We start from the raw sequence: 22,945 nt of genomic DNA, 5'->3' as shown, positions 1-22,945 counted from the left end.
GTTACAAAGCACATCTGCAGCCAAAATCCAAATTAAGGGAAAGCTACAGCAATGTTTTTGGGAGTGAAAGAAGCTAAAGAAGTTAACATTGGAAAAATTGTGATTGCAGGAGACTCTCTTAATACCCTTCAAACAATACAGAACTCAAATTTTATTCTTGACTGGACAGTGCAACCAATTATTTGTGATGTCAGACTTGCTCTTAAAGGTTTTGATAGATGGGAATTTTGGAAAATACATCAAGATAAGAATCAATGCGCGCATTCCATTGCACAATGAACTATCTCCAAAAATATTTTTGAAAATATTCCACTTATTGTCATTCTACCTTCTTTATTAAACTTCCACAATGAAAAAGACCCACTTACTATCTTGTAATTTGTCTTTTGTCTTTCTCTTTTATCCTTATATGTTTGTTTGTAATATGCTATTCATTTTTAATATTAGATGCTTTCTTTGATAAAAAATAAAAAACAAATTTGTTTGAGTGAAGAAGCCGGGAACTCGTGAAGTGGCACGTATTAGAATAGAATAAAAATTGGAACGTTGCCATTATTTAAAGACTACTAGAGGTAGCAAAATCTGTGCCTAAAGGTGGGCCCACTCAGAGCTGGAGCTGCGTAGGTCTTGGTGGGGGTATCTTCAGGTAACTGTGCCAACGTGAGAATCATGGGGAATAAATGAGGATCAACATCTTTTAAGAGCGGTGCCACTCCGCCCAATTTGACCGCTGCCCTTTTTAGTTTTGTTCAATTTTTTTATTCATATTTTTTTATTATTTTAAAAAATATATAAAAATAATAATATATTAATAATTATTTTCTTAATTATTAAATAAAAAAATTAAAATACATGATGTATCAAAATGAGGAAACAAATTAAGCAGGTAAAGTAACATTTTTTTATCTTTAAAGACATTGTTTATTATAAAGACTAAATGAGATAAGATGAAGTAAAAAATTTATAAATAATAAAATTAGTGAATAGTAGTAAAATTTTTGTAGTTAAAATTTTTTATTTTAGAAAATGAGAGAAAAATTAGAATAAAAATATTATAAAGTTAAAATATTATTATAATATAAAGTTTTAATGTTATTTTTATTTTGATATTTGAAAAAATTGAATTATTTTTTATGTTTTGTTTAGAAGTTTAAAAAGTTATAATAATTAGATAAAAAAGTTGAAATTTTAAATTTAAAAAATATTATATTTAAATAATATTTAAATATTAAAATAAGATAATATGAGTTGAAATTGTATGTGAAATCAAACGGAACCTACCAGAACAAGAATTGGTGAAGTCATAACAAACCAGGAAACTGAAGAATGTGTTTTCTGTAGCTATGAGAAAGAAACACTAGTGCATCTGTTTGTTGAATGTCCATTCAATAGAATACTATGGCAACAAAACAGCTGGCCTCTAAACTTTACAAACTTGCCTATAGATTCTATATCAGACTGGATCAAAATGATCATCTATCAGGACAGAGAATTGAGACTTAAAAAAGAGGAGCGACATCATTTCCAGTTATTTGCAGTCATAATGATAGATTTCATTTGGAGAAAAAGAAATGATATCGTTCATAATCAGACATATCTATCAATTGAAGAAGCAAGCATTCAGATCAAAGGCATCTATGAAGACTATAAAGCTGCATGGAAAGGAAAAGTTGATCAACAAAGCAAAGAAGAAAATTGGCATCCTCCTCCTCTAAACTATCAAAGCTATTCTTTTGATGCAGCAATACGGGATCAATTTTCAGTAGTCTCAGCAATTCAAAGAAACCACAATGGAGATGTTCTGGGAATCTTAACAGAAAAGATACAAACTACAATCCCTTTAATTGCTGAAGCAAAAGCAGCGCTGTTAGCAGCTAATATGGCATCAACTCAAGGATTAGCAATCATTGAAGGGAATTCTCAATCAATTATCTCTTCCATCGAAAGTCCAAATATCTCCATATTTTGGAACATATCAATTATTATTAAGGACATCCAGCACTTATCAAATCTTCATCAAAACTGGAAATTTGTCAAGATTCATCTATTCCAAAATCAATGTGTGCACTCTGTTGCGCAGTGGGCAGCTACCAATCTTGTTTTTGGTAGCATACCTATAAATAATATTTCTAGTTGATTTTTGTATATTGATAGTGGAAATGACCCTCCTCAAACTCTAGAATTTCCCTTTTATATATCATATGCTTGATTAGAAAAAAAAAAAAACACGAGGCTCACGGGGGATACAAAGATTTGGTGGATTCAGGACCTTTCATTTGTATGATGCTCGAAACACGTACGTTTAGGCTATACTCTATAGTCTACACATTAATACTGTCTGTCTAGTGTCTATGGGGAACTGGACTGATCTGTGTCTTTACACATTGCACATTTGAATTTTAAGTACGTTTAAGTACGTGTCAAGTTTGGCAACTTATTTAATCTTTTTTTGTCATTCTATCAATATCTTGGATCCAGTTTATCAAGTTATAGCTTGAATTTAAGAGTCTTTATGCATATTATTTAACTACTAAACATTTGGTTTTTTCATCAATTTAAGTATTTTTAGATAAATCATAATTCTGCATGGTATATAATATATATTTTGATATTTTATTAATTAAATATAATAGAACAAGTATTTGAAGAAATCTTTTTCTTTTATGCAATACAACAAGCGGAGAACCCCAAGAAAAAAGACAGACAAAACAAAAGTGAAACACGATGACGGAATTATTAAGGAAAAGGATGGAATGAAACATTATGATTTGTCTTGCCGTCCAAAATAGAAAATATTGTGTTCTCATAAATCACTAGCTGTTGGGAACCCAATTAGGGAAGGGATCGGGCAAAGTGAAATGAAGATAAGTTGAATAAGAAATGACGCCGTCTAATTCAGTGAAGGGTAGCTAAGGAAGCTAATAAAACGTACCGTTTAGGCGTGTTAATGCAGTGTAGCGTTTTGAAGGAGGAAGCAATACGGGGCGGTTTGGAGGAACTAGTTCTAGAGGTTTTAATATGTAACTCCCGTCTTTATGGTGAGATTTTTTAAAAATGATTTTAGAAATGACGACGGAAATTACTGTTCGATTTAAAATTTTTTGCTTCCATACCTAGGGTGCAAGACTTTACGTTATAAAATAAAATGTGATTTGAGAATAAAAGAGGTTTACAGCAGAAAACATTAATCTTACAATAAAAAGGCCTCTCATACAATTAAATTCTCATGCCTAGACTTTTGTGCTCTTCCCCACGGGTTGTGTCCAACCTGACGCGTACTGCTCATTCAATTCTTGTTGGGGGAGAGAGGGATATACATAAAACTAAAATGAGTCGATGACTCATAAGCATTATTTCATACAATTAAAATATAATAACATAGGTTTTCAGTTATGCATTCATCATTTCATACATACTATACGTACATGCACACATGCGTTCTTTTGAAAACATCACTGGACGGAATTTTTCTTTAAAAATGGTTTTCTTTTTGTAAAACGTATTCCCTATTAGTGCCTTCATTTCTTCAAGAGTTTGATGCATTCATACATTCATAAATTCTTTCTTATCACTTTCATTAGCCGGTACACATTGTTACACCCCGTGTGTTGGGGTTAGCGGTCTTTTGGACCCGAACTCTGCCCATGGTCACAGGTTGGGAATTCCTTTTCAGTTAGGGGGCAGCACTGGGTGCACTACCAGTATTACTTACCCGGCATTGCAATCTGCCCAGTCTGGTACCCTTTCCATTCATTCATATGGCCGTTACGTATTTTCATACATTAGACGTTCAGTCCTTTCAATCATTTAATTTTCAGTCATTTTCATTTAGCAGTTCATTAAAGGAAAACATCATTTAAAAGCAAGAGGTTAAACATCATCTTTCATAACATCCATAAAACGTCAGTTCATAGGGACATCCATAAAACATTAGTTCATAGGAGCATTTTAAAACACTTTCTTCGCGTCGTTCAAATCATCGGTTAAAGGTCAATGCATCAGCCTCAACATTTATTTTCCTAAAAAATACATACCATGTATAGTCATCCATTCACATGCATACAAGTAATACTTTAGGTTGTTGAAAAATGGACCGCCAAGAAGGGTCATACATACGTATACTTTTGAACACTTAGCAATGCTTCCGTAAAACATATTTCGTGTCGTTTCATAAGGTATCGAAAAGGAAAAACATTTCAATTTCATTTCATACCATTTAGAAAACTCTAGAAGAGTATGAACATAATACATATCTGAACCCCATGCTACTTTCATATCATGCAGTCCATTCATGTGTATATCAGATAGCAACCTACATGCAAACACATAACCTTAGTGTTATTCTCTATCTAGTGCATAAGCAACTAAACTAGAAATAGAGCTACACTTCACTTGGAACACTCTCCTTCTATCCCGTACTTTTACGTGCCTTTTACTATGCTAAAACCTTCGAGATCTACTTACGGTCATTACATCCTCCAAACTCAAGATCTCCACCCCAAATCAAACAGACCCCCTATCTCCAACACCTCTCTAAAACGAGCCATCTGTTTTTCTGGTTTCAGCCTTCCCCCCTTCTCATCATGTACCAATATCTTATTGAAATCACCTACCACACACCACCCATGATCATCTTGTGGTTTTAAAGAACTTAATAAACTCCATGTCTCTTCCCTCAGATTGGTTTCAGGTTGTCCATAGAAGCTTGTTAACAGCCATTTAGCATTACCTTCCACATCTTTAATCCAAGCACTAACATGCCACTGAGAGTAGTTCACCACCTCAACTTCCATAGATTGGTTCCATAACAGCATCAACCCACCCTTCAATCCTATTGGTTCAATTACCAAACACTCATTCCCTCACTTTCTCTAACCTTTCATTTTCTTTTTTTCCTCTTCCATCACCATTACTCTTCCATCTGCTTAACTCACGTTTCTAAGTAACAGAAACCACCTCTTTCAGTCCCCATATAGACGATGGAAGTGTCCGTTATTCTGCCCCTCCACTCCGAACCACCTCTGATTCTGTTAGAATCTCGATGGACCCTACTTTACCTCAATTTTCTTCTAGAAAGAAAAAACGAGAGAAGGCTCTGCTCAGCTTCAAGGTTGGACAACTAATTCAAAAACCAATTGAAAATGATCTAAGTTGTAATAACGAGTTCCATCTTATGAATGATTACAATTTATATATAGACATAGGAAATGAGTATTTATTATTGCATGAGTGAATTTTTTATAATATTAAAATATTATTATAGAATCTGTTTTATTTGTCTATTTGTTTTATTCTAAGTCTTGTTTTATCTTAATCTTAAATTTGTTTTATTTACTTGATCTTAGTTACGAATTCTTTTTGTTTATTAATTGAAAATGGCCGAAGTTATGAAAGAGTTCATGAAGAATAGGCTTATATTATATAATTTCAGTTATTTATCCAAATTGAATTGTCAAAGTCCAGGAAAAAATAAAAAAACACAATAAATAATTTCTATAACATCTAATATTGTTTGAGTAATGAAGCAGGGAACTCGTGAAGTGGCACGTATTAGAATAGAATAAAAATTGGAACACTGCCATTATTCAAAGACTACTACTACTAGAGGTAGCAAAATCTGTGCCTAAAGGTGGGTCCACTCAGAGCTGGAGGTAGTGAAGTCTGCGTAGGTCTAGGTGGGGGTATCTTTCAGGTTAACTGTGCCAACGTGAGAATCATGGGGAATAAATGAGATCAACATTTTAAGTGCGACTCTGCCGCTTAATTGACCGCTAAGTCAAATTGCTCAATTTTTTAATTTAAGTTTTTTTATTATTTTAAAAAAATATATAAAAATATTAATATATTAATAATCACTTTCGTAATTATTAAATAAACTAAAAAATACATGAAGTGTTAAATTGAGGAGACAAATTGAGTAGGTAAAATAGCATTTTTTTTTTTATCTTTAAAGACATTATTTATTATAAAGATTAGAAATTTGTGAATAATAGTAAAATTAGTGAATAGTAGTAAAATTATTTTCATTAAAATGTTTTATTTTGAAAAATAAGAAAGAAAAATTAGAATAAAAATATTATAAAGTTAAAATATTATTATAATATAAATTTTTAATGTTATTTTTATTTTGAGATTTGAATTATTTTTTACGTTTTGTTTAGAAGTTTGAAAAATTATAATAATGAAATAAAAAAATTAAAATTTTGAATTTGAAAAATATTGTATTTAAATAGTATTCAGATGTTAAAATGAGATAGATAAATTAACACTACGTGCGAAATCAAACGGAGCCTAAGTTAAGGATACAAATTAAAAAACAAAGACAATCACATTATTAACACGAGGTTCACGGGGAATCCAAAGATTTGGTGGATTCAGGACGTTCATTTTTCTGAAGCTGGAAACACGTACGTTAGGTTATACTCTATAGTCTACACATTAAATACTGTCTGTCTAGTGTCTACGGGGAACTGGACTGATCTGTGTCCTTACACATTGCACATTTGAATTTCAAGTACGTTTAAGTACTTATGCATATTATTTAAATACTAAACATTTGGTTTTTTCATCAATTTAAGTATTTTTAGATAAATCATAATTCTGCATGGTATATAATATATATTTTGAATTCGAATATTGATTCTATACTTTATTTTATTAATTAAATATAATAGAACAAGTATTTGAAGAAATCTTTTTCTTTTATGCAATACAACAAGCGGAGAACCCCAAGAAAAAAGACAGACAAAACAAAAGTGAAACACGATGACGGAATTATTAAGGACAATGATGGAATGAAAAATTATGATTTGTCTTGCCGTCGAAAATAGACAATATCGTGTGTTCTCATAAATCACTAGCTCTTAGGAACCTAGTTAGGGAAGGGATCGTGCAAAGTGAAGTGAAAATAAGTTGAACAAGTGAAGGGCAGCTGAGGAAGCTAATAAAACATACCGTTTAGGCATGTTAATGGAGCGCAGCATTTTGAAGGAGGAAGCAATACGGGGCATTTTGGAGGAACTAGTTCTAGAGGTTTCTATCGTTGTAAGAGCAAGACATCAGTGTTTTATTTACCCAAGTGTTTGGTAGTGGGTCTTTGTAATAAGCATCGTTTAGGACTTAAAAACATCAAACAAAGCGTTTTATTTTATTGTGATGTTCTTCAGTTTTTATGTTGGTTAGTTTATCAATTTTACTAGTTGGTTAGAGAATTTGTTGTGGATGGCCAGGAATTTAGTAGTGGGTGGGTTCCCTCGAAGAATCTCTTATTAAAATACATGTGATTCTCTTTATCATTTTCACAAACAATCCCTCAATTTCATTACAGCAACCTTCATTCCATCTCCCATTTGTTTTCTTCTTACGTTACATCAATTCTCAACAGGTTCCTAACACTAGTTGCAACCTACGTTCAAGTAATGACATAATCACATGCTTCGCCGTTGTTTCAAGTACCATCTCTCAACATCGAAAATAATAGGGTTGAAAACTAATGTCGTCAGTGCAATTTCGATCCAAAATTGATGCAGCACTGACGAGTTTTGGAAAGGTTTATAACCGGTCGATTAGGGGAGAGAAAATCAGCATCTTTGGTCTTGACGTGAATCGGTGTGGTTTGTTGGTCTACCGTTGGTGTCTCTGTGGAGAAGGAGGGGAGTGGCGGATTGTGCTATCAGTGGGAAGAAGTGGACCCACAGAGGAAAAAAACAAAGGGAAAAAGAAGATGGAGGGTTATTAATCCCAGATCCAAACAACGCTATTTCATCTTTTTTTTTTTTTGGTTATAAAACTCATAATTAAAACAACGTTGTTTCACTTACTTAAGTGAAACAACATTTTATATACGTATAATATAATATATATATATATATAGGGGTGTAAATTCAAACCAAAAAATCGGACCGGATCGGACCGAACCGGATCGGTTTTGAACCGGTCCGGTTCGGAACCGGTTTTTAAAATGTAAAAACCGGCCAGTTCCGGTCCGGTTCCGGTTCTGGGATTTTTTGGACCAGACCGGACCGGTTGATTAAAAAAAATAAAAAATAATATTTTTATATATAAGTTTTATACAAAATATTTTATATATATTAAATATTAATATATATAAGTTTTATATATAATATATAATTATAAATTTTTATGTGAAATTTTATATATAGCATATATATTCATATATGAAATAATTTCTTATTATAATTTATAAATTATTACATACAATGTTAATATTAAATCACTAAAAATTTATAACTAATACTAATATATAACTTATAATTATACCAATAGTCTAATATTAATACTATTATATAGTCTAATATATTAATAAAAGTATAAAACTTTTTTTTTTAAATCAATTTTTTTTTATAAACAAATTTTTAATGACAAATTGTGAAATTTACATTTTAAAAAAACTGAAAAACCGGACCGGAAACCGGTAAAACCGGAAGTACCGGTTTAGGAGGATAACCGGTGCGTAATCGGTTTTAAAAAATACAAAACCAGTACATACCGATTCGGTCCTAGATTTTATCCAAAACCGAACCGAACCAAACCAGATTGGTTACACCCCTGTATATATATATAATCGGTCAGTTTGGCAGTTTGGATTTGGTTCAGACCAAAATCAAACTGAGAGGCATTGGTTTCTTTATTTTTGTACAACCGGCCGACTGGTTCTCTACTAGTTTCGGCCGATTCCGAACTCCGCTGGCAGGTCCGCATCGGGGACCACCAATTTCATTGGTTTCTGTACAACCCTAAAAAATTGTGCGATATACTATAAGAAAATGATAAGATTACTATCTTCCTACTACTCATTTATTACTTTTTTTCGTATTTAATTTTTTTTTAATTTTTTATTTTACTTAATGATTAAAGAAGTACCATTAGTAAAATAATATATATTTTTAATTTTTTTGACTAAAAAATTAAAAAAGATATTTAAAAGAAAAAAAAAAACTTTAAATACGTAAATGGGTAGTAATATAGTGGGCAAAAGTGAGGCTGAGAATGATACCAATGGCTCTAAAAGCTAATCCAATCCCAATATCCTATCTTTGTCCTTTGTCCGCAGTTGGTTGGTTGGCTCGTTTGGTCTCTCTGAGTGCTGCAGCAAATGCTCTAAACTCGACTCATCCTTTCCCACTCTCCAATCACTCGCTTTCGTCCTGAGTGAATGAGCGAGGAAAATGAGTCAAACGCTGTGAATGCTATATTGCTGGCTGTCTTGGGAAACATTACCGAGTTGTGGGTCTTGCTTGTGTGTCTAGTCTATCCATTTATGGCTGCCCATCAGGAGCATTAGCAATTTAACATTAGCAAGTTCTCTCTCTCTCTCTCTCTCTCTCTCTCTAGTGGAGCATTGGAGCTTTGTCCCAAAATCAGGCCTTTTCTTCATTCGATTCCACCATCTGTCTCTGTTTTTTCTCTGCAAACAAACCAAAACCTCTGCCTGTGTTACTTTCTCAAAAGCTTGAGAAACATGAGTTGTGTGAATCCAAGTACATGGGTCCAAACCTGTTCAATGTTCATGCAAGCAGGCAGATCCAGATCCCCACCTTTCCAAACCCTTCATCCTTTGAAGAACACACCCATTTCGTTCACATCCCCAGAACGCCGACGAAGACCAATTTCTGCACACTCAGCGTTCTCCGTCACTGCGGTCCTCACCAAGGAAGATACTGTCAGAGAAGAAGAAGAATCAGAAGAATCAAGACCCACTTTTAGTTTTAAGAGCTACATGGTCCAGAAAGCCAATTCCGTTAACCAAGCCCTCGATGCCGCCGTTTCGATGAAGGACCCCCTTAAGATCCATGAGGCCATGCGCTACTCCCTCCTCGCAGGCGGCAAGCGAGTGCGCCCCATGCTCTGCATCGCCGCCTGCGAGCTCGTCGGCGGTACAGAGGCCATCGCCATGGCCGCCGCTTGCGCCGTCGAGATGATCCACACCATGTCTCTGATCCACGACGATCTTCCTTGCATGGACAACGACGATCTCCGCCGAGGAAAGCCCACCAACCACAAGGTCTTCGGCGAGGATGTCGCGGTTCTCGCCGGCGATGCGCTTCTGGCGTTCGCTTTCGAGCACATCGTGGTGTCAACGGCGGGCGTGCCGCCCGCGAGGGTTGTCCGCGCCGTCGGGGAGCTGGCCAGGTCGATTGGGACTGAAGGGCTTGTTGCCGGACAAGTAGTCGATATATGTTCCGAGGGACTTTCCGAGGTTGATTTAGAGCACCTGGAATTCATTCATCAGCATAAAACGGCGGCGCTGCTGGAAGGGGCTGTGGTTCTAGGAGCAATTCTGGGAGGTGGGTCCAACGAGGAGGTGGAAAAGCTGAGGAGATTCGCGAGGTATATCGGGCTGCTGTTTCAGGTGGTGGACGATATTCTTGACGTGACAAAATCGTCGCAGGAATTGGGGAAGACGGCCGGGAAGGACTTGGTGGCGGATAAGGTTACGTATCCGAAGCTACTGGGCATCGAGAAATCGAGGGAATTTGCCGAGAAACTGAACAAGGATGCCCAGAACCAGCTCTCTGGATTTGACCCAGAGAAGGCAGCGCCATTGATTGCTTTGGCTAATTATATTGCTCACAGGCAAAACTAGCTTATGCACAATACTTGTTTCCTCAAAACGAATAAATCCTAAACAAAGCTTGCTGCTTGTGATGCTTGAGGAGAGGCTGAGAGACCAGCAGGGTGCGCTTGTGTTAATCTAGGAACATTAATTCTGTAGCGACGAATTGATTATATACTTTAGTTTCTGGGGTTTGATCTGTACGTGCTCGAGTCTTTTGTTTTGGGCAAGAGTTGTACATTTGCATCGTCCTTTGGATATGCTCTGCGTTGATGGAAAAGTTGCGTGGAAGATGTATTAATACTCTTGGGAATTACTATCTGCTAGATTTTCTGGCAATGAATTCGCATAGGCCGCATCCAAGTATTAATATTCGTCCATATCCGTAATCCCGGTGGCAGATCCAGATGTTTTGTAGATGTTGCGTAGTTTTCTTGTTTTTGCTTTTCATGATCCATTTGCAAAAAGATGATGATGCCCCATCAACTGCTCTCTTCACTCTGCATATTTTTTAGGTTGATTGGTACCAAAACGTGGTCTCCTGTCAATGGCGTCCAGATCGATAGTTTCCAACTTTCCAATAAGCGCTGATCAAAGATTCAAATTGATAGGTTTAATAATAGAGGGAAAAAAAAAAAGGACGCCGTTGCCGGGGATCGAACCCGGGTCACCCGCGTGACAGGCGGGAATACTTACCACTATACTACAACGACTAGATATTCAAGATTATAAATATTATTAATTTAACTTCTTATTAGTCTTGCCTGTATCGTACAAATAAAACAAGAAGTTTGTAGGACCTTTCTCATGCTTAGTTAAAAAGTGATTGAAAATAGTTATTTTATTTGTCAATTGGTAATATGCAAATAGATTCAAAAGATATACTTACGATTAATCTTGTAACACCTATGACACTCAAGCCACCATAGAGATGCACGTGTCCCACTATCATCTTCATCGGTCGTCGATCATCACCTACGATCAATTTTAGGTCGTGCGTGCACCTCATCTCATGTTCCACCACTTAGGTTGCGTTTGGATATTGAAGTGAGTTGAGTTGAGTTGAGTTGAGTTGAGATGATAAAATATTGTTAGAATATTATTTTTTAATATTATTATTATTTTGAGATTTGAAAAAGTTGAATTGTTTATTATATTTTATGTTGGGATTTGAAAAAGTTGTAATGATGAGTTGAGATAAGTTAAGAGATGTTTAGTAACCAAACGGAGCCTTAATTTGTAACTCTAATATCTGCATGTGTATCACATTCTAAGAGCTAGCAAATGAGTTCCTCATCAAATTATAGTCAATTATGTTAAAATTGGTCTACATTGGACTAACCAAAGCTCAATTTGAGATTTTTTTATTTTTCCATATTTGGCAAGTCATTGCTATTCTTTCAAACATTATTTTATTGACTAAAATTGGTTCTCAACGTCTCTTTCTTCTCTCGTTTTTCAGCTCCCTTATTTCCCTTTCTTTTTTTTTTTTTTTTTTTAATTTTCTCTCATGCTAAATCGCATCCTATCTCTCCCATTTTCTTTTTCCTATGCATCCTCGCTGAATCCTCTCATTTATCTCTCCCATTTTCTTTTCCTTTCTTTTATTCCAATCCTAGGCTTCCATTTGCAGAGAACCCAACATTTTTCTTTCCCTCCCTCCCATTTTCTTTCATTTCTATTTGCAGAGAATCCATGGAAGGCATCGGTAACACAAAGCTAATATCTTTATTCATTGGTTTCAATTGTTTGAGTACTATTTGTTCTTCAATTTGCGTACAAAGTGTTTCCATTTTTCTTTTTCGATCGGGATGCGTGGTGATAAGCTCCCTATTTCTTTCGATTTGAACTCATAATATTTTAATGAGAATCATATAAATGAAAGGAATAATTTTTCCACTTGTGTATTTTTCATTTTGACTTATGTAATTTTTCCACTTGTATATTTTCCACTTGGTTTCCATCGCAACCAGCATGATTTGAAGGAACACAAATCATCAGCATAATCCAATAAAAGAAAAACCTAGAATCAACTATCGTAGCCAAATTTGAAAGAACTTGGGATCTTTTAATCAAGCATAAACTCAATTAACAAAAAAGAAAAGAAAACCTCAAAGATCGTAGAAATCGGGAAAAGCCGAAAAGGAAAGTACCTGAAGATTTTCTTGTGTTCAAGCGTGATTTATATGGGGAAGGGTGAGTTTATGAGGTTGGGTTTAACGAAACCTTAAAAATCATTGGGTTTGATAACGTATATTATGGACTTGAAACACTCGGGAGGGGATCGAAAAAAAAATGAAAGATTGCAAGAGAGAAATCGAAAGGAAATGCAATGATTTTAATTGGTGATGAGAAATGAAAAAACCCAAAAAGGAGGAAAGGAGAAATAGAGGGGAAAACCCGCGGGAGATAAATGAGTTAGGGAGAGGGAGAATCGGGAGAGAGAAAGTATTTTTTTATTCCATTTGGTCTAGCTATAGTTAAATCCAAATATGACCCACAACATTAATTTACTGTAGCTAAAATTCATTTCTTTTGCATTTACATAATCCAATACAGTGTATTTTTAGACTCTATTATCCAAACTCTTCATTTTTTTTTAAATTTGCATAATCCAATACCAATGCTCTAATAGGGCCTAACAATGTTTGATAAGGGTGATAATGCTTATTGCTCAAAGTAAAAGGCTCCGTCGTCCAATTATAAGCATGTCAAAGCTTATAATTGGAGAGTGGATTGTGTATCACAGGTAGCTTTTGGTTGGCTTATGGTTAGCAGGATTAGTAATTCTGGGTTTAAAAGCTTAATTTCACAAAATTAAAAATGATTAATTTCATTGTGGATTTGACAAGTTGTGTGAATTTTAGATTGCATTTGTAGGATTTGGTTCATTCAATAGTTCTTGTGTTCTTGTTTGTGTACAGATATTTTATCACACTAGTTAAAATCTTTGATCCCTCGCTACGATTTTGGTCATTTTGTGTTTACCGTCAGTGTTGTGATTTAGTTTCATTTGGCAGTCATTTATGATAGACTTGTGTGCTTTAGAGATGAGAACACTCTCAATGGATTTTTTATCATATACTTTAAAATATATCACCAAAACTCACTTTTATATATTGACTTTTATAATATGTCATCCATCAGTTTATCTATTTTTTCTCTATATCATTTAAACATTCTTTTTTTATTCCTTTTAAATATTTCATTTCTATCAATAAATTTACAATATCCATATATTTTTTTATATTTACAATTTATTTTTATATACAATGTAAAATAATTCAGTCCTATATACATAAAACAAAAATATATAAGCCAAATAAAAATTAAAAATAAAATCAAAATATAAAAAAATTGGTTTAAAAATATTTCCAAGATATTTTTTAGAAGAAAATGAAATATATATGTTTTAAATGATGGACAATAAAAAGAATTTGATTACGTGATAAAAATCAAAATAAAAAAAAAATGAAATATTAATAAAAAAAAATCTACAGGATGAACAGTACCAACTACATATAGCGGATTACTGTAGATAATTATATTTTACAATTCATTTTACATAATCGAATGAAACTCATTTTTAGAGGAATTTTTTTAATAATTCACATTTTTTATATAATACAAAAGCTATTGAAATATCTGAACGCGAGGAAAATATAAGTTTGGATTTCCTTATGGGTTCTCTATAGAAGAGTTTTGGATATTGGCTTATAAGGATGCTATGGATTCACGGTATCCAAGTTCCTGATATGATTTTGTAAAATCTAAATGCTCGTATGCCTGCAGGGAAGACTTTGATTAGGGATTTCATGAACTCGGGCATTTGGCATAAATTCTCTTTCCTCTCGTTTTCATGATATGAGGAAGTCATTCTGCTTGTTTAAATATATATATATATATATATATATTGTTCTTTTGTGACATTTGGGTTTGCAATTTCTTTTCTTAAGCATCTGAGTTTATGAGGATTATAAATTTATAAATGATGGCATGATTAGATGAGTGATCGGGTCATTTTTGTTGGTAACCTCATACATTTTTTAAACAGTAATTTATCAGAGTTTGTGACCTGATTATAGTTGCTGAAGGAAAACAGTATTTTGTCATTGGAAGAACGGGTTTTGGTTTGTTCATCTTTGATTGAGATGAGTATTGACCCCTTTGGCTGGCATATTAATTCCTGCATTCATCAATATCTATTAAAAGTTGTTTTGTTCCCTTGTCTTCGTAAATGATAAAACTGAACTGAAACAGGGCATGTAAAAGCTAAGACCATGCATTAATGAATGAATGGTAATTGCACTTTCAATCTCCCTGCATGTGGTCTCCAATAATGGAACACAACCCAATGTGAAAAAAGAGTGTTCGTCTGTCTGCAATGTGAACATGTGCATTTTGCAATATGCTTGAATTAAATGGATCTGAAGCAGACAGATTGTACAGTGCTGCAGAAAAAATCTGTCTGCTTCAGATCCATTTAATTCAAGCATATTGCAAAATGTATATGTTCACATTGTAGAACTAGATAGTCTATTTATTATTGGCATGATAGGATCGGTACTACACTACTGCTCTTTCTTAAGAGGTCTGAATTAATGATAGAAGTTACCTTAATTAATTCTGATTCAGTTTGAGGTAGGTAGATATAACATCTATATATATATTGACAACATTTGTTTACTTTGTATAACATGATTTGCTATTTTGTTGGACTTGAGAATTGGTTTAAATTTTTTTGACTCCTTAAAAATATAATATTTTTTAAGGATGGACACATAAATTAATGATGATCTATTCTTCACCACTCTCTTACAAAGTAGAGGAGAAGATTATAATAGCATCTCAACGCAATATTTTAATGTTGTGGTCCAACTAAACCCAGTAACAGTGAAAAGAGGCATCCTCTAAAAAAAGTTTAAAGGAGTGCATCTTTCACTGCAGAAGAAGATAACCTCCTCGTCTCAGCTTAGCTCAATATTAGTATCAATGCGATAAAAGATACTGATAAAAAGTCCACGCAAATGTGGGACGTAATTTTAAAATTTTATCATGAATATAAAAAATCGAACATTGTGAACCATTCTGTAGACTCTTTGATGAATCGGTGGTCTCTTTTCGAGGACTCTTTGAATAATTCTGAATGTACATTTGACAAATCTTCATCCACACCTCATGGAGGTGTGTAACTGTTGGTATTGATTTCAAATTTCCAACTTTCAATTTTCCAAAACATGTAGTTGGGTAGCCATTATGAGATCTGATTTTTATTTTATTTTTTGAAATAGATGATTGTATTTTGAAATTGTGACTTGATCTTCAATAATAGCACGTTGGAAATGTTAACTTTTTGTGAGCTGATTGCCATTTTGCAACCTCAGTTTTGCAATGCAGTCAAGATTGCCATTTTATCTATAGCCTATCTATGTTCTCTTTGTCCAACTAGAATTGCTCACTAGATACTGTATGGTAATGTGGACTATAATTGTTACCCTCGTTGAAGCCATGGGGAAGAGGGAGAACAACTTTTCTGCTGTACGTTCGATAACCCAGAGTTCAAAAAATTTATGATTTCAGTTTATAATCTCTATCATGTTGAAAAGAAAGAATGCATTGTTTAAATGAGAAAGCGATGGGATTTTAATGTCCAAATCTATTCAGGTTGGTTGGTTGTTGCTTGTATCATGACACTTTCATGATTCTCTTTCGTTGGGCTCTCTCTCTGGTAGGGCTATTTGTAATGCCTTCTATTTAATTTTTAATTATTAATTGTTAGACTTTTTAAGATAATGAAATTATAAAATATTAAAAAAACTATTATTATATTAAAAAAATAATATTATATTATTATTTTGATAAATTTCATAATTAATCTATAGAGTTATGGATAGAGGTTATGAAAATATATATTTTTATTAAATTTTGAAGATGGTTTTAGAAGTCAATGTCAATAATCTTAGGCTACCAATCTGCCCATTCTAACCATCAATGCTCTGTTCCTCTCGATGTGTGGACCCCACGTGTGGGTATAGTTATCCAATCACTCCTACTCTCATGGCTGAGGATGAAAACTTGTGCATGCATAATGATATTAATCTCGTTGACAAATGATGCGTATAAGTCTCGATAAACAAATTTCGTACAATTGATTTGTAAAAAAAAGTTTAACAAAAAAAGAAAAAGATTTATTATTTTTTAATGTGATTTATTTTTTTACAAAAAATCTATATGTAAAATTTATTTATTTAAGACTTATACTTAATATTACTTGTTATTTACAACTTCAAACACCTACATGCTAAATGACATTTTTTATAAATGTAAGAGAAATTTAATTTTTAGTTATTTTATTCACATAAATCTCTATATTATAATATTTATTTTTTCATTATATAACAATAAAATAATATAAGATGAATTTGATTTTGGTTATTCATATCAAATCTCCACATTGGATTATCCATTTATTCATTATATATTAATGAGTAATTAATAATTTCAAAAGTATTTAATTTTTTTAATTAATAATTTCAAAAGTATTTAATTTTTTTAATTAATAATTTATTTTATTTTATCATATTTTATTATTCTACCTATTATATATTAATTGGTAATCATATTCTAATTAAATTAATATATCACTAACTCAAATTAATATATCAATGCATGAACCCAGCCCCTAACACATGAACCCGTGCACATGAACCCAACCATTGTTATAAAATATGTGATAGAAAGAAATGAAGAGATAAATAATTGATAAAATATGTGATAGAAGGAAAGTGAGAGAAAAATAATTGATAAAATATGTATTTTGTGTATGTATAGTAACTTTTAAATTTAGAAATTCTTTTGAAAGTAACTAAAGCTAAATTTCAATTATTTGAAATTTGACTAATCCATTGTGATCACATTTTGTGTTCTAATGGCTAAATACTCAATGGATTTAGCTTTTAGTTAATCCATTGAGGATGCTCTTATAGGTGCATCTCTTTCTTGTTACTCAATTACCAATCTTCTCATTCCAACGAGATGGTGTCTCTTGAGGCCCGCTATCTTTTCGTTCTACATAATCTTGTTGAAAAATGATGTGTGCAACCACTCTTGGGGATCTAGTGCCCACGTGGAGATTAAACGCATCGTTTCATTTGAGTTCTCGAAACGCACGTCTTCTCCACAAAGCCAACCCTTCCCTCCCTTCGTCTTCTCCACTCCAGACTTGGTCTCCATGAACCCATGAAGCAACCATCGAAGCCCCCTTCATCATCTCCACTCAGAGCAACTCCTTCTCTTCTCCACTCAGATTTGGTCTCCATGAATCCTTCATTGTATATTTTCCTCTTCTCTTCCAATAAAAAGGAAAACGGGTTTGGGGTTCATGCAAAATGAGTCAACGGGTTTTCAAGATTGAACTCCATGGCCGTGAGTCCTAGTGTGAGGATCTCAAAACTAGGGTTGAGGTCCTTCAGGATACAAGAAGCAACACATGATTGTTTAAAAAATAAAAACAAAAGAGATAAAGAAAAGTTGAGAAAGTTGTGTGTTTTATGGTAAAAGAAGATAAAAAAATGCGTGGAGACTTGAAATTCACTGCTTTGGTTGTAACTCTCTATCTTGTACTATTTTTCTTCTACTCTTTTTTGGATTGATATCTGTCAAGTGCTAGCTGCTCCAATGCTCTCTCTCTCTCTCTTATTGGAAAAGAAAACGCAGAAGCTTTGGTCATATATTCAAGAAAAACATGTCGGCAACAACAATGTCTTGTTTCTTTTATATGACCAAAACAACAATGTCTTGCTGTGTGCAACAACAATGTCTTGTTTCTTTTATAACAATAAAAAATTCATTAATAGCTGTTCCATTCTTTACAATAATGTCTTGTTTCTTTTTTTTTTGTCCTCCCTACATTCAAGAAAAACGAGTACCAAAACCACGCAGAGAAAAACAAAGAGAAAAATTGTGTTTTGAGAAGAGAAAGCTTTGCATTTGGAAGCGAGTGCCAAAAGCCAAAGGGTATCTACCTGTGTTTCCATGGTGGAAATATGTGTGGGTTTCCTTATTTGTAGGACCTCCATTCTCGTAGCCTTTTGCTTTTTGCTTTTTGTTTTTTTTCTTCTACAAAAGCTTTGCCACCACGTATAGTTGGTTGCATCTCGTTTGCAAAATTCTCACATGTGCGTCTTTTTTGTTAGGAATGATGAGAAAAAATAAAATAAAAAATTTGAGAGTGCTCTGAGAGGTCCAGGGAAAAAGCCCCTAAGAAAAATTCTCGACCCCTTTTTGTCTCTTAATTTGACCCAATCCACTAATTAATATTTGAATGTTAATATTTGAATGTTACTGTACATACATCAAATAAATATTTTATTAATTATTTTTCCCTCTCTTTCTTTTTATCACATATTTTATCACAATTAATATATTAATTTGACTTAGTAATATATTAATTTAATAAGAACATGATTATTAATTAACATAAAATAAGTAGAATAGTAAAATATGATAAAATTAAAAAAATTAATAATTAAAAAATTAAATATTTTTGAAATTATTAGTTATTCATTACCAGATAATAAATAAATGTATAATCTAATGTGCAGACTTGATATGAATAATTAAAATCAAATTCATCTTATATTATTTTATTATTATATAATGAAAAAATAACTATTCCAATATAGAGATTTATATGAATAGAATAGTCAAAAGTCAAATTTCTCTTACATTTATCAAAACTGTCCTTTAACTTTGACTAATCTAATGAGAGTTTTCTCACAAGGCTTGCCCATAATCACTCCCGCTTGGGCTTACCAGCTCAAACCTTCTCTCCATATCCCACTCTTCATTGAAATTTCATTAAAAAAAAAAGAAAAAAAAAATTATAACAGATTCTTGTTGAATAAGATCATCAAACTAGACCGTTACAAACATAACCAGACTCCACAAATAGAAACTCCAGAAGTGTGCCATTTTATATTGTGTTATTCTTGTAGTTAATAAAATGAAGGCCTCAATAACATTCTGAACTATTATACCATCTGTCTTTACAACTATTTTTTTAATATCTAATTTCTCGATAGGGGTGGTACTAGAGCCACCGATAATCGGTACCGACAGTGTAATTTTTTTTTTAGATTTTTTTTATAAAGTATTTTTTATGTGTTTTTTTAAATATAAAAAAAATAAAAATAACACAATATTAAAATATAAAAAAACGCAAATCCTTTAAAAAAAAACAAAATTAATACATTTTGTCGATAAAAAAAGTATAGGTGGTAGTATCATTTTCCGTGTCAATAAAATCCAAAACTGGATCGTTAGGTGGGTTTGGATGTTGAAGTGAGTTAAGTTGAGATGATAAAATATTATTAGAATATTATTATTTATTATTATTATTATTTTAAAATTTAAAAAATTTGAATTATTTATTATATTTTATATTGAGATTTGAAAAAGTTATAATGATGAGTTGAGATAAGTTAAGATGAGCTCAACTTCCAAACGAAGCTGGATGCTGAAGTTATTTGAATTGAGTTGAATTGAGATAATAAAATATTGTTAGAATATTATTTTTTAATATTATTATTATTTTAAAATTTGAAAAAATTAAATTATTTATTATATTTTTATATTAAAATTTTAAAAAATTATAATAATGAATTGAGATGAGTTTAGAATCCTAATTAGCTCCACTTCTCACTTTTATTTTTCTTTTATTTTTGTTGCATTATTGTGAGTGGGCTATTGTTGTTGTTGGGCTCTTTCACCCTATACTCTTTAATCATTACAAATTTTCCTATAAAAAAATATTTGAGAGATATCAAATTCAATGGTACCACCCACGAAGCTACATATGTCATTATTCCAGCTCGGGCTACAAAGCTTTGTTTCATTCTTTCTTTATCCTTTATAAACAAACCGACAAATTCATTTAACTTTTGATGCTATATTCATTACTCATATACCATTTTATATATTTGTCTTCTCAAGCTCAAGTAGAGGCAGAAAGTTCGACGTACCGGACTCCCCGTCCGCGTGGTCGAAAAGCTGAATCCGTGTTGGAAACATTGTTGGCGACTTTGCCGAGTTCTCGTTACCTTCCCCGCTCGTTTTCCCTTCCTCCTCTAACCTCTTGGTTTATCTACTTTTCCTACCCGTCTTTGTCTTGATCTTTTTCCTGTTTCAATTCATAGATTTATGGGCATCTTTCTCTAATTTTTTCAAATCAAGATCGTTCACTGCTACCCAAAGATCGTAGATTTTGAAGATTCTTACTGTGTTTGGCTTGGATTTTGGGACTGTTTACTCAACATGGAGATTAAATTGAGAGAAAACCGTCTACTTTTTGTCATTTCAGCTAAATTTCAGGTACCCAACTATCTTCCAATAGATGGCTAGCAAGATCTACTCGGAAATTTGACGTTTTCATCTTGGGTTTTTGCATTTATTTTTATTTGGATCCAGCTTGTTTTGCTAAGTGAAGCATGAGCTTTTGAGTTCTCAAAATCTTATCCAAAGTTTGTGCCTTTAGCAGTTTTCTTTTTCATTAAAATCCCAATCGGCCTTCTGATTTTGCTGAATTTTGTAGTATCCTTTCTTCGGATGGTGCGATCTGGTTAGCTGGATTACTGATACTCAATTTTGAAATTGGTTCGATCAGATTGCAGTGAGAAAAAATTTCGTGTATTTGGTATTTTGGCTATAAGAAATAATCGCTTTTGGATAGCAAAGAGTTGTATAATAAGGCTTAGGTTTGTCTCGTCATTAGCCGGAAAATCTGCAAGCATGGTTAGTAACTCAAGCAAGACCCATTTCACGGCTGATATGAACGCCTATGAGGTGGCGCGCGAGCTGGAGGTGGCGTGCGAGCTGGAGGTGGACATAGAGCTCGGTGATTCCACCGGGGTCGAGGAACCTCAGCTCGTTTGTTCTGACTCAATCAAAGAGATTGTCAAATGTCTAAATGAAATGCACCTAGAAGTAGCCAATTGCAACCTCAAGTGTAAGGAAGATATATGGAACAATCAGGAATTTTTCTCATTCCTGAAGGATTACTTTCATTGTAGTCTCATGGCAGTGGACTTCTGCACTGCCCTTGAGAACTGCCTGAAGCGCACACGTGATAACCAGTCGATAGTTCAGTCTGCGAAGACATTGCAAGAGTTGAGGAAATTCAAGGATGCCGAGGACCCATTTACCAACGAGTTTTCTCAACTTTTGCGATCAGTTTCTGAGCAGCATGAATTGATGTTGGACAAATTGAAGCCTTGGAAAACAAAGCTAGACAAGAAATTGGATCCTGTGAAGACATGGAGGATAGTGTCCAATGTCATTTTTGTTTTTGCATTTGTGTCTGTGTTAGTTCTCACGGTGGTGGCAGCTGCCATTAAAGCTCCAGCCTGGGCAACAGCATTGACTGGTGCATTGTCTGTTCCAATGGGCTCTGTGGGAACATGGTGCAACTCACTTTGGGGGCGGTATCAGAGTGCACTGAAAGGAAAAAGGGGGGTAATCAGCTCAATGCGAGATGGCACTCTTACTGCAAAGAAGGACTTGGGTAACATTGAGGCACTTATTCGCAGACTGCAGATTGAGACCGATTCAATGCTGGAGAAAGCTGATTTCGCTCTTGGAGAAGAGGAGGCAGTGAAGCTTGTTCTAGATGAGATCCAGAAGAAGTTCGGAATGTTTATGAAAACTGCTCAGAATCTAAGTGCTAATGCTGATAAGTGTAGCGGCACTAGTGTGAGTTGGAGGAAGTTGGTTTTACAATCAATGTTCAGACGTGTGTGTGACTGAGAAAACCTTTGGCAAGTGGTCTGAGATAACTCTTCATGATGGTGTTTATCTGTGTGAGTTTGCCCCTTTGGACGATCAAGTTTGGTAGATCCTTCTTAGTTTTATGCTTCAGAGTTTCTGAAAGAAATCTGAAAAACATGATTGATTATTCAGCTCTGAATTTGACTGCTGCACCTTCAGTTAGAAGGGGTGATACACTGAAATGTCAGTACTATTATAACTAGGAAGAAAACCTATAGATAATGACACCTATAAATTGGAGTGACAATCTTTGACATTTGAAGGGATACCACAAAATTTACATTGCAGCAAGACTAATGCGCGCGTTTGGTGATTTTCTGGATAGGGTAAAGCAGAACTGCAGAAGCAATCAGTCTGAATGCCATAACAGTTTTCTTTGTTACCCTGCGATGATTACTTCCATTCTTTTCCCTGCAATTTCTTTTGGGCTCCAGTATTGCGACCATCTCCCATGGGCAGCTTAGGTGCTTAGCAAGGTAATCTAATTTCCTCTGTTTTCAGCATCCATTTGTGATAAATGATGACATACCACCACCCGCTCCGCTA

At 33.7% G+C, this 22,945-nt stretch overlaps 2 protein-coding genes and 1 non-coding gene across 4 annotated transcripts; 2 read left to right on the top strand and 1 right to left on the bottom strand.

Moving 5' to 3' along the window:
- Positions 1 to 9,052: 9,052 nt before the first annotated feature.
- LOC108995354 (geranylgeranyl pyrophosphate synthase, chloroplastic-like) lies at positions 9,053 to 10,927 on the top strand. Its single transcript, XM_018970912.2, has one exon. The coding sequence runs from the start codon at positions 9,482 to 9,484 to the stop codon at positions 10,604 to 10,606; it is 1,125 nt and encodes a 374-aa protein (XP_018826457.1). The 5' UTR covers positions 9,053 to 9,481; the 3' UTR covers positions 10,607 to 10,927.
- A 290-nt stretch (positions 10,928 to 11,217) lies between these two features.
- On the bottom strand, positions 11,218 to 11,289 carry TRNAD-GUC. The gene has a single exon. It is a non-coding gene; the product is annotated as a tRNA-Asp (tRNA).
- A 9,263-nt stretch (positions 11,290 to 20,552) lies between these two features.
- On the top strand, positions 20,553 to 22,945 carry LOC108995361 (UPF0496 protein At4g34320-like). Of its 2 annotated transcripts, none has more exons than XM_018970923.2 (2): positions 20,553 to 20,947; positions 21,240 to 22,945. In XM_018970923.2, exon 2 carries the CDS (start codon positions 21,365 to 21,367, stop codon positions 22,376 to 22,378), a length of 1,014 nt encoding a protein of 337 aa, XP_018826468.1. In that variant the 5' UTR covers positions 20,553 to 20,947; positions 21,240 to 21,364; the 3' UTR covers positions 22,379 to 22,945. The 2 variants fall into 2 exon arrangements, with proteins under 2 accessions (XP_018826468.1, XP_018826467.1); XM_018970922.2 differs by having other exon boundaries at positions 21,168 to 22,945.

This window comes from Juglans regia, chromosome 7, assembly GCF_001411555.2.
Source record: "Juglans regia cultivar Chandler chromosome 7, Walnut 2.0, whole genome shotgun sequence".
NCBI classification, from domain to species: Eukaryota; Viridiplantae; Streptophyta; class Magnoliopsida; order Fagales; family Juglandaceae; genus Juglans; species Juglans regia.
The sequence above is the reverse complement of the archived record's forward strand: the minus strand, read 5'-3'. Positions and strand labels throughout refer to the sequence as shown.